Below are 11,850 nucleotides of genomic sequence, written 5' to 3' on the forward strand. Positions count from 1 at the left end.
TAGTCAGTCACACAATGTTATTGCACAGTAAGGTGTCTACACATGCATTACTGTGCAGTAACTAATGGGGAGTAAACCTGATACCTGCATGATGCAGCAGGTATCGAACTTATGCTCAGGTCAGCATACGTCACCATATTTACTGTGCAGTACTGGCATACACATGTGGATGTGCACCCATACTATGCAGTAATTTTGGTTACTGCACAGTAAATGCTCACATTTGAACACACCTCCTGAGTGTTAATCATCTAAAATAGAAGATAGAAGATAGAAAATGCAAGATGCATCTATAACTGTGCTCCCTTGCTGTAGTCACTTTAATAAAAGATAAAGTTCTGTGATCAAACAGTTGCTGAATAACATTTAACTAAATACAGCCTTTCATATACCTTGTCTTCTACTAGTATATATTTTATCATATCCAGAGACACATTTAGGGGATGAGGAAGTTAGCTTTGAAGATAACTTAATAGTCAATATAGGTGTTCAGGAAATTGTCTCTATTACTCTATGTTACATATTTAAGGATCCATCATTAAAATAATGATTTTATTTGTGTAATTCATCCTACTGATTTGTCTTGCTCCCCAGAGATCTTGATATGTTTTTGTACCGTAAAATCAGGCTGAGTATAGAAATTGCCTCTTTTTGTCAAATACAGATAATGGGAAGGATTTTGGAAAAGCCTACAAGCTTATTTTTCATGCACAAAGAAAACCAAGGCTTGAGCTACAAATAAAAGAGGTGGATGAATTTGGTAATCACAGCTCACCCCATTACAAGGGAACTGCAGTATTTTATAAAAAGGCCAGAGAAAAAATAGCCAAGAACTGGGAAAAACCCCTCTTTCATGATGATGACCTGCAACAGCCACAGTTATGCAAATTAGCCTTAACTTTACCCAAGGTAAGTTTCATACGATCTTGCAATTTGAAACCTTTGTCTTTGAGTCACATTCTAATGAACTTGACATATCCTGTATCCAGAAGAATCCTCATGTGCTTTTCAAATTATATCCACACCCAAGATTCACCACCCCAAAAAATGAAAGGTAGAACAAGATAGCTTTTCAGCAGTGAAAAATAACTTTTAGCTTAGAAGAGGAAATATAGATTGTCATCAAATTGAAATTGTTCGTAGAATGTAAAATTCTCCAATTGGAGTTAATCTAGAACACTGAAATTCTAAAAATGTCCTGGGATGACTTCTGGTGACTAGTAATTTAAATTTATTATATGTATATATAAATATATATATACAGATTTGATCATGACTTTAGGACAGAGCCCTTTGTTAAAGAAGGTGCAGCACCACAAAGGAATGCAGGGAAGGACTGGACCATTCATTTGCTAAGGTTTCTATATACACAGTGTCTTTCTGGCACTTGAATGCTCCAGTCAGTCTCACACCTCATAAACCCGTGTAACTATTGCTTTGTGTCTAATCTCTGCTGAAAATCTCTGGCATATTTTAACTTTCTTTACAATGTCTTCCCCCAGCTACTAGATAATTACTTCATTCATTTGTCAAGGTCCAGGTCACAAATTACAAAAATATTGCCATTTGATCTCTGATACCAAAACGGCATCACCTTTAGGTTATAGTATTTCATTTTGCCTCCCAATTCACTGCAGACCTCTGTAGGATTTTTGTTTGCTTTGTTTTGGTTAGTTTTAAATCCTCCACTAATTTGCGTCAGCTGACCTAAGAGTTTCTGAGAATCAAAGACTTAGATCAGGGGTAGGCACCCCTCAGCATGGGTGCCAGAGCATGGCATGCAAAGCATTTTGTTTGGCACACAGGCCTCAGGGCATATAGCGGGGAATGGGCCAGGGCTGTGCTACCACAAAAAGGATTGGTCCCCTCATAGCTCCTCCGTCAACTGCCCCTGGCATGCCAACATTTTACAAGTCAAAGTTGAGTGTGTTTTTGGCACTCTGCCCAAAAATGCTGCTGACCCCTGGCTTAGTGTGAACTGTCAGAGGCCCATAGAAGTCAATTGTATTTTACATCATCTGGTGTTCTAATATTGTCTCTCACCTCTTTCTTGCCACTTTTCACACACTGCTTCCTTCTCATTATGTCTCTAGTTTACTTCATACTGTAGATGTGAGACACTGCAATTCTCTTTTAATTGAACTGACTTCCCACCTTATTTAAAATCTCAGCTGAAAATATCCCTTTTTTTATAACCATACCTTTTATTTCTTTCTCTGATGTTTTTGCTTACTGTTTGAAATAGAATTACTTAAGTACATCCATATTATAAAATGTTATTTTGTATAGTCTTTGCCATCTTATTCAGGCAAATCCTACTTCAAATAACATTTTATAATAATAACATCCTTCTTTACCTTCTCTGCTTTTGTTGTTGCTCATAGTGACTTGCAAAAGTTAAATGGGTTATCTCTGGAGAATAAATGAGGGCATTTAAAAAAAAATAACCCTTGTCCATCAGCCCAAGCTTCATTTACTGCCCCTCCCCAAATGCTATGGTTTATTCTATCTTACTATGTAGTAAGAATAATATTTATGGCATTGGATTGTACTTGCAATAAACCATGTCTGCAATTATCAAGTGCCTCCGGTTTACTTTGGCATTTAATAACTTGCCAAAATCTTTTATTGCTCTGTATTCTATTACAATGAATATTAGACCTTAAATGTCCCACTGGGACTTTCAATCAATTTACAGTAATTACATCTGATTCTCACTTCACTCCTCGCATTAAATTTATGGTCATGTTCTCTGTCATACAATCTTTCACTCCATCTGTGATAATGGACTGAAGTCTGTATTACATCTCTTTAAAGGATCAGTGCAAGACTTTGTTCACTTTCTTTAGTTGCTGATAATGAGAACACGTTGGAGAGATATTTCATGGGGTCACACTCTACAATGAATACAAATATCCACACAAAAAGGACCTAAATGGGAAATGCTTGTGTATTAATAGACAGCTACCTTATATATTGCATGATGTGTACCTGCTTATTTTTCTAGGCCATAACAAAATGCTTCTCTACAAGAAAGACTATAAATAGAATAACACAGAATCACAATCAGGGTTTTCTCCATGCTGCAAATCCTTGTATACAGACTTGCTTTTTCCTCTAGACCAATATGACTACAACTTGGATACCTGTATACAGACTGGCCTTCATTTGGCAAAGACCGCTAGTTTGATTTGGCTGCATCTTTCCAGTAAAATAATCAAACTATTGGGGGCCATGGGAGCAATCTTGGATCCAGGTACAGCTCCCTTCCAGTTCCACAGAGATCGGGGCTGTCCCCAATGTCCGAAGAGATGGGAAGCGAGCTGCCCTTGAGTTGAGACAGCTCCTTTGCAGCTATGGGGAGATAGGGACTGGCCTTGAGCTCTGGAGGGTGGGGGGAAGCTGTCTTGGATTGAGCTGCTCCTTTCAGGTGAAATTTGCTTCCAACATAGGCATACATCTACACGTGCACCTGGACCACTTTAATGAGCCTGAATTTTCTGCACAAAAAATTTGGGTGCATTAATTGCACATGTAGACATGCCAAGGGTGAACTCATAACAGAAGATGCAAAGAAGGCAGAGCTACTGTACAGCTACTTTCCTTGTCTTCATAAAAAAGAGAAAAAAAATAAGCTGCAAGCAGATAATTAACACTTATTTGAATAAAGAAGAGGACATGCTGAGATAACAAAAGAAACAGAGCTTCTGATGGGTCTGAATGAATTCAGGCCTGATGAACTTCATCCCAGGGTACTGAAGGAACAGGCAAAGGAGATTTCAGAGCCCCTGGCAATAATATTTAAAAAGTGATGGGAGATGGGTGAGGTATCAGAGGATGGGAAAAGGGCCAGCCTACTGTCTCAAAAAAAAACCCCAAAAAAGGGGGACCCAGAGAATTACAAACCAATTAACCTTACCACAATAGATTGGATGTTAATGGAATACATCCTAAGGAAGTCCATTTGTAAGCATCTGGAGGGGGGAAGGTTAATTGCAAGTGGCTAGCATGGTTTTACCAAGAATAAATCATACCAAACAAATGTGATCTGCTTTTATGACAAAGTAATTACTTAGGTAGATGAAGGGAATGTGGTGAAAATAGTTATATCTGGACTTCTGGAAGGCTTTTGCCAAAGTCCCACATGACATTCTCATAAATTAAAGAAATGTGGACTATACAAAACTACTATAAGTTAGATAGTAGGGTTGTGCGAAGTGGACAGTATTCGATTCAGATTCAGCCTGATTCGGGGCACAATGATTCAATTTGATGATTCAGATCACTGTTCTGATTCGATTTGGCTGAATCTGAAAATTCTGATCTGATTGGATTCTGATTTGGAGAATAAGCAATTCAGCCACAGACACAGTTTTATAAGTTTTCTCTATGTACCTCAAGGTACCAGGCACGGCTCATGAACACTGAGATGGTGGGGCGGATGGAGCATCCCACAGGAGTGCGGGAAGGTTCCCTGCACACTCTGTGGGAGACCCCTCCTGCACCCTCCCAGCTCAGAGATCAGCTATGGGGGGACCCTGGGTGGCCCCCCAGACCCAAGAGACACCAGTCACTGAGCCAGGGGGTCCCCAGCACACCCAAAAGTGGACCGGAAGTACTTCTAGTCCACTTCTGGGTCCATCGCCACACATTCAGGGGACCCCTCTATGCTCCCATGGGATGCTCCATCTACCCACCATCTCAGCATTCACGAGCCATGCCTGGTACCTTGAGGTATGTAGAAAAAACATAAAGCTGTGTCTATGGCCAAATCGTTGAATCTCTCCAAATCAAATCAGAGGCTTCTGATTTAGTTTGAATAAAAAAATTTAATTCTGGTAATTGATTATTTTTATTATTAGTCTCAAGATATAGAAAAAGAGACACTTAAGGGGAGACATAATAACGGTTTACAAAATACTAAATGGTGAAGGGGAACTAAATAGGAATGCATTATTTACTATCTCTCACAATACAAGAACTAAGGGTCATAAAGTTAGATGAGTGGGTAGTAGATTTAAAACTAACAAAAGGAAGTTGTTTTTTAACACAACATGTAATTAAAGTGTAGAACTCATTGTCTTGTGGAAAATGACAGTTTAACCAGATTCAGAAAGGGATTGGGTAAATTCTTGGAGGAAGGTGCATCAATAGGTATTAAGCATGGGAGTAAGGGATAGAGCCTCTGAATCAGAACCTCCTAGAACCTAAGGGTGCCAACAGAAGTGCAGGTCCCTGCTGTAACTGAAAATAACTTTGCAGGAAGGGTTCTGAGTTGCATTGAACAGATTGGTCTTGTCAGCCATTGTCAGACCCACAGATAAGGCAATCATGGAAGACTATCATCCAATCATCCTCAACTGAGAAATTTCCAGTGATGATGACTTCATTAGTCCCTGCTTACCTTCTGCCTGACATCAGACTAATCACCTCTATTCTCAGAATATGTGGTACAAAAAGCAAATGAAAATCTGACACTGGGTCACATCTACTGGTATCTAGTGGATGTTAAGCTTAGCTATATTTAATCTTCAGCGAGAAATTTTGATATCACATCTAGCACCAGTACATAATTATTCTAAAATTACATTTGAAGAAATTTGGATTAAAGTACCACGTTCATTTCATGTTAAATTATAATTATAAACTTTATAATTAATATTTGAAACTGAAATATTCATCTCTATTTTACTGTTTTCATTAACATTTTTGTGTATTAAATTTAGTACTCATGAATGTGAAAAGCCAACAGTAATAAGGAAGGTCAATACTAAGGAATTTTCTCAATGCAGCAACTGCCATAGTTTTGATGTAAATCACTTTTTTGCACCAATTATCTGGTTGTTTATTGATAAGAATAAATGGGATCTTCAACACTCACATGATCCCTATTCTCTTGCCTCCACTTACACTTCAAAGTTTGCAGAAATGTGATCTTAAATTCTTGTTCTTCTACTAGGCATTATTAGCAACTTCATCATGGGGAGAACTGGTAACAAAGGGTGCCTGTACACAAGCAGAAAGGCTGCTCCAGTGCTATAATTACAGCATTGAAGTAGACTCAAATAATTGAGTCTGCTGGAGCGTGGTAATTACTGTGCTCCAGCAACCTCCTGCATCATGTGTATCAGCGTACCCACACATAAAAATGATGATGGGGGTGCTTGAGCTAAGTTCAAACGAGCTTAGTCGAAATGCTCCCACCACCATTTTTAAGCACAAGGACACTGATATGCGAGACACTGCTGCACTTTAAATGCAGTGGCTCTCAGAGCCACTCTAATTAAAGCATCACCCTTGCCACTCCCAGAGCAAATGTAAAAGTACCCAAAGGAAGTGAACTCATTATACTCTGCATATTTCCCTGTTCTTGGCTTCCTGAAATGTAGTCATGAAAGGCATTAACTATCTGGACACATCATATTCCTTATTAAGTGAAAATATTCTTGAAAGAAGTTACTGATAGTATGTTAACTTCTGCTTAAGCTGCATTTTAAACTTCTATTGTTGCATTAATTTATTTCCCTCTCTCTAACTTTCTATACTTTTTACCCCAAAACCACATGACAAAATACATTTCTGACAAATAAGAGAAACTGTACACTTTGCCATTCACTTCACATTGTTATTTCAGTGCGTTGCTGTGTCTGAATTCAACTTGTCTTTACTAACACTGCTGTATCTTACTACAACTTTCAAGAATTCTACAGATACCTAAACTTTTTCTTTTCAATTTAATAAGAATACTGTGGGCCATATCCTAATCTCATGTATGTGGGTGTAAATCACAGCCAGTTCTACTGACTTCAGTAAAATTGCATAGGTATAAAACTGGACTATTGTATTTTTGCAGTGGTGGGTTAGGAGCCAGACACACACCTTTCCCCAAAAATCAGAATCCCAAATTTGGGATGTGTGTATTAAGCAGGAACCTGATTTTCTGCCTGGGATAAAAGCACACTGCTCCTATTCCTGATCTATAGGACAGTTGTTGTTGCACTACTATTCAGACAACTCCACAAGTCAATTGACTTGATGACTCATTGTTCTTCACTCCATTGGTGTTGACAATTGTCTTTCCTTTTTAATACTCTTGATGTTCCCAAAATCAAACTAATCTTTATGGGACAATTTTGCTGTTTGCAAACTGCTCCTGGTTTTTATCTTACAATTAAATTTACCCAGGGAGACCGGTCTTCAGCAGCAGCTATGTTTTTAACTTTAGTTCAGCAGGAAAGGGAGCATGAGTAAGATGAAGATTAGGCTCTCTTACTGCTCTATGCAGCCATAACTCTGAAAAAAAATTCTGTATGCTGCCTTGCAAAAACAAGGCACATATTTTTCAGGGTATGTTGTATGTGAGCAAAGATGGTATTTAAGAGAATTGAATCTAGCAACTTCCAAAGAGGAATTTTCTTTTCCCCCATCCTGTTTCATATGCTAATACAGCCTGATCATGCCTGAGAGGTCAACCTAACTGAGCACTTCAGTGTTACTGAAAGAAATGAAGGACCATCAGAGTGTTTTGCATGAAGATATTGATATAATACATGCAAGTGTTATCAAATTACTATTCTGCTCAAGTCTTATGCCTAATGACTGTCTAACAGTGAAATAGCATGTGATCCTATTCTTTAAAAGGCCAGCTGCTTTGCTAATTGAAGGGCCTTTTAGACTTGAAAACTGCTTTGACTATTATATTATTATACAACTTACACTGTCAAGCAGAATATTGGGGCCACAAGTCAATGGAGTTACACTAGGGGTGAATCTAGCTCTTAGCCACAGATACTTAATCTTTTAAGGAAGGTTTTAAATTTTAGATCTAATACTTATTATTATATATTATTACACACATTTTATATATTACACATCATTTTCACTACTTTTTTAAATTAAGGAGCATAAAGTAGTTCAGATTAAAGTCAACCCATGAGTAATTGAATTCACCTACAATAGCTTTGAAAACCTTGTAAAGAGCTTTGAGGTGCCAAATCATCAGTGATGAAAGAAAATCTAAGTTTTAATATAGCTGCATATTGAAACAAAATGTAAAGAAAACCCACTGGGGTCTTGAAAGGAAAACAGTGCCCCTCTCTGGAAAAGTTTCTTATTCCATTTCTTTTAACATTTTATTTTCTGCAATTTTATGCTATTTTTTATGCTGATGCAACTCCATTGATTGTAAAGGAATTGCATTAGCACAAAATATAATTTGACACAATAAAGACTGAAGCCCTTAAATGTGTACGAAAGAGTGTGATGTTTGTTCGGCTTCAGAGTAGATTCACTTTCACCTCTGGCTGATAGAGATCAGTCTAAGTGCAAATTTGATGCTAAATTTTAGGTGAGTTTGGAACTCAGTCATAATAATATGGTTTTTTGGGTGCATCTACAAGTGCAATTAATGCAAAGCAATAAGCTCTGGAGTTAATTGCTCCAGAGTTTATTGTTCTCGGGTACACTGTTTTAACTCTGGAGTTTATTGCCATTGGAACATGCACCCAGGAGTGCGCATATTGAGCTGGGTTGGAGAAGCCCTGGCTGGCAGAGAGCCCTGGCTGGTAGAGATCCTGCCAGTCCATGACTTCTCCCACTGGCTTACCATGCTGTGGAAGGGCTGGCTGGGGCATGAGGGTGTTTCAGCACCTGGCTAGCCAGCAGGCAGCCTCCACACCAAAGCATCTCCATACCCCAGCTAAGCCCTCCAGCATCTACATGTGCGCTGCTGTGGAGTTTTTTACTTCACAGCAAGATAGTACTTGTATTTACATGTACCCAGGAGTGCGCACATTGAGCTGGGTCAGAAAAGCCCCAGGCTGGCAGAGAGCCTGTCCGCCTAGGACTTCTTGTATTTACAAGTACTATCCTGCTGTGGAGTAAATTAGTTTACTCCAGCCTAACAAGGGTGCACATGTAGATGCCAAGAGGTTTACTGTGCAGCTCATTAGTCTACTGCAAATTAAACATCTTGTGTAGATGTACCTTTTGATATGTAATTCAATATTCAAAGACACCAATACCATTTTTCCAAGTTTAAATAACATTTGAAATCTGTTTCATAAAGGTTATTAGCATAGTGTCAAACTATGGAGTACCCAAAAAACTCAGAGGAAAATAAGGGTTCGTTTAATCCTCTCTTCTGCTACAAATAACTATGTGGCTAGAAGAGCTAGTGAGAGCAGAGGACATCTACTGCTAGCTGCTTTTCCTAAGCAGGTAGGGAAAAAAGGGTATATACCAGAAATGAACTTAATCTCTGTCTCAAAGGGAAGCAAGGGAAAATCTTGTATTTTATCAGTCAGAATAAAAACAGTTTCTTATCATTATTTTTAACATGTTAAAATTACAGATTGAACCATACAGTAGGCAAATGTGATATTATTTATTAATCTAGAAATCTGGACAATTTCCCATTTCTTCATTTACAATAACCCCACAAAACATTAGTATTTATTGATTCTAGAAGGGAATCTCTTTTTAAAGGCAGAAAATGAATGAGCTACCAATGTTTAGGTGTGTATATAGTATCTTCCTTGAAATAATGATATTTGCTGTTGCCTGTAACAAGTGTACATGGGTAGACCAGAACATTTCTTAGTATCTGAAATCAGAATCTATCATTTTCTATATACATCTTCTACACAAATGATTTACAAAAAGATGCATTGCTATCTATTGTAGAACATCTGTTATTCCAAATATCTGGTTAAATACAACACTTGTTTTGTAAGATGCAGCATGCCATATTCTCAGTGATGTAAACAGATTTAGCATCACAGGTTTGGCTATTTAGACCCAGTATGTGGTAATGGCAAATGTCTTATGTGAAAATAAGAGTGAAATTTAAGGCTAAGAAAAAACCTGAGGCTGACTCCATTCAGTCTTCACAGGTTAGTTTAAGCTGCATAGATTGAATGGATATGCAAGTGAACAGATATTCACTTTTGATTTTAAAAATGCAGCCAAATGCCTGCAGTGGCCAAGGCCAGAAGCCAGGGGGAGATAGAGTACACCTCCCGGTTTGGCTGCAGACAGCTTTGGTCAAGGCGAGCCCACCCACCCTGCAAGGGGGGCAGTTTGCATGAGAGGTGCAAAGCTCCAGGAATGCTGGGGGACTGTGAGTTCATTTGAATCTGGAGGGGACCTGGGACAAAAGTTAATTTAATCAATTTCACCTGAATCAGTTAAGTCTGATACTACATCCATCCAAGCTAATCTTAAACCAGTTTCAGCCATTTTGAAAGTGGTTTATGTGCACTGAACTTCTGTTGGGTTACAGATTTCTGGCTTCTGATAACTTATACCAGTTTATATGTAACTTCTGTCCCTAGCATAAAAGTTGATTTATGGTTTACATTCCCAAGCCTCCCACCCCAATACTGGAAACATTAATTTATTCTTCTTCCTTCAATACTTTTTTTTTGTTTGGTAGCAGGAAAAACTGATCAAACACCCACAAAGTACAAAAAGAATTTCTACCAATTCATCTGGTAAGAACAGATTTTTGTATTAGAAAATTAAAGTTAATTTTATGATACTATAGCATTTCTTCTGGTAGCCAATATTTTTTAAGTAAACAAAACCTTTCTGTTCATATAAAAGACAAAGACCTGGAAAAGGCAATAACTATTATTATATTAAAGTGTTAAATTAAAAATAACAGTAATTATTATTTTAGAGATTTAAATGGATTTTAAAGTTACTAAATGAATGCTTTTGGCAGGATGCTAGATGGATGTTGCTATATTTATGTAATCATAGAATCACAGAAAATCAGGATGGTTTGTTCCTGTACTCTCAGTAAGACTTCTTTAAATTACAGCTAGCTCTCCTGGACTTCTCTTCCCCTCAAACTGCCTTCCCAGGTGATCCTGCCCATGAGTGAGTCATGGTCTGCTTTTCTGAAATCCAGGATACTTACTCTGCTGCTCTCCGTCCTTCCTTTCCTCAGGATCTTGAACTCAATCATCTCATGGTCACTGCTGCCCAAGTTGCCATCCACTACTACATTCCCCAGCCAATTCATCCCTGTTTGTGAGCAGCAGGTCAAGAAGAGCATGGCCCCTAGTTGGCCATTCCAGGACTTGCTCCAGAAAGCTGTCCCCAACACTCTCCAAAAACTTCCTGGATTGCTTGTGCACTCTGACATCTCCAAGCAGATGTCAGAGTGATTGAAGTCCCCCATGAGAACCAGGGCTTGTGATTGGTAAACTTTCACTAGCTGTTTGAAGAAAGCCTCATCTACCACTGCTTCCTGGTCTGGTGGTCTATAGCAGACACCCACTACAACATCACCCTTAACCCAGAGACTTTCAACAGGCCTATCTTCAGTTTCACACTGGAGCTCTGAGCAATTATATGGCTCTTTTAATGTGATTCAGTATGTATCAAAGAGTTTCATACTGTAGAAGATGTTTGAACCCCTGCATTTATTTATTCTTCCCCACAGTTTAACTCATCACAACTAACCTATAAAGTTAATTAACCCTAGTTTGTGCCTCAGTGCATTTACATAAAAAGATACAAGCTGAACTCAGTGACTATCGGACCTAGACAGGTTACAGGGGTGGGCAGATGAGAATAGGGTGGGATTCAACACTGACAAATGCAAGGTAATACACCTGGGGAGGAAGAACCAGCACCATACCTACAGGTTGGGGAACTCCCTTCTTGTCAGTGCAGAGGCAGAGAAGGATCTTGGAGTCATCACTGATGCCAAGATGAACATGGGCCGGCAGTGTGGGGACACAGTCAGGAAGGCCAACCGCACCTTGTCATGCACCCACAGATGTATCTCAAGCAGGTCCAAGGAGGTGATCCTCCCCCTCTATGCGACACTGGTCAGGC

The 11,850-nt window shown here is 38.8% G+C and overlaps 1 protein-coding gene across 1 annotated transcript in view; it reads left to right on the top strand.

Moving 5' to 3' along the window:
- Positions 1-11,850, top strand: part of DTHD1 (death domain containing 1) — a 47,755-nt gene that overhangs the window by 32,107 nt on the left and 3,798 nt on the right. The window contains exons 8-9 of the mRNA XM_019525848.1: positions 665-909; positions 10,436-10,493. Coding sequence (XP_019381393.1) covers positions 665-909; positions 10,436-10,493 — 303 coding nt within the window. The remainder of the gene's footprint in view (positions 1-664; positions 910-10,435; positions 10,494-11,850) is intronic.

Source organism: Gavialis gangeticus, unplaced genomic scaffold (genome assembly GCF_001723915.1).
Source record: "Gavialis gangeticus isolate Ggan-Ray unplaced genomic scaffold, GavGan_comp1, whole genome shotgun sequence".
Lineage (NCBI taxonomy): Eukaryota > Metazoa > Chordata > Crocodylia > Gavialidae > Gavialis > Gavialis gangeticus.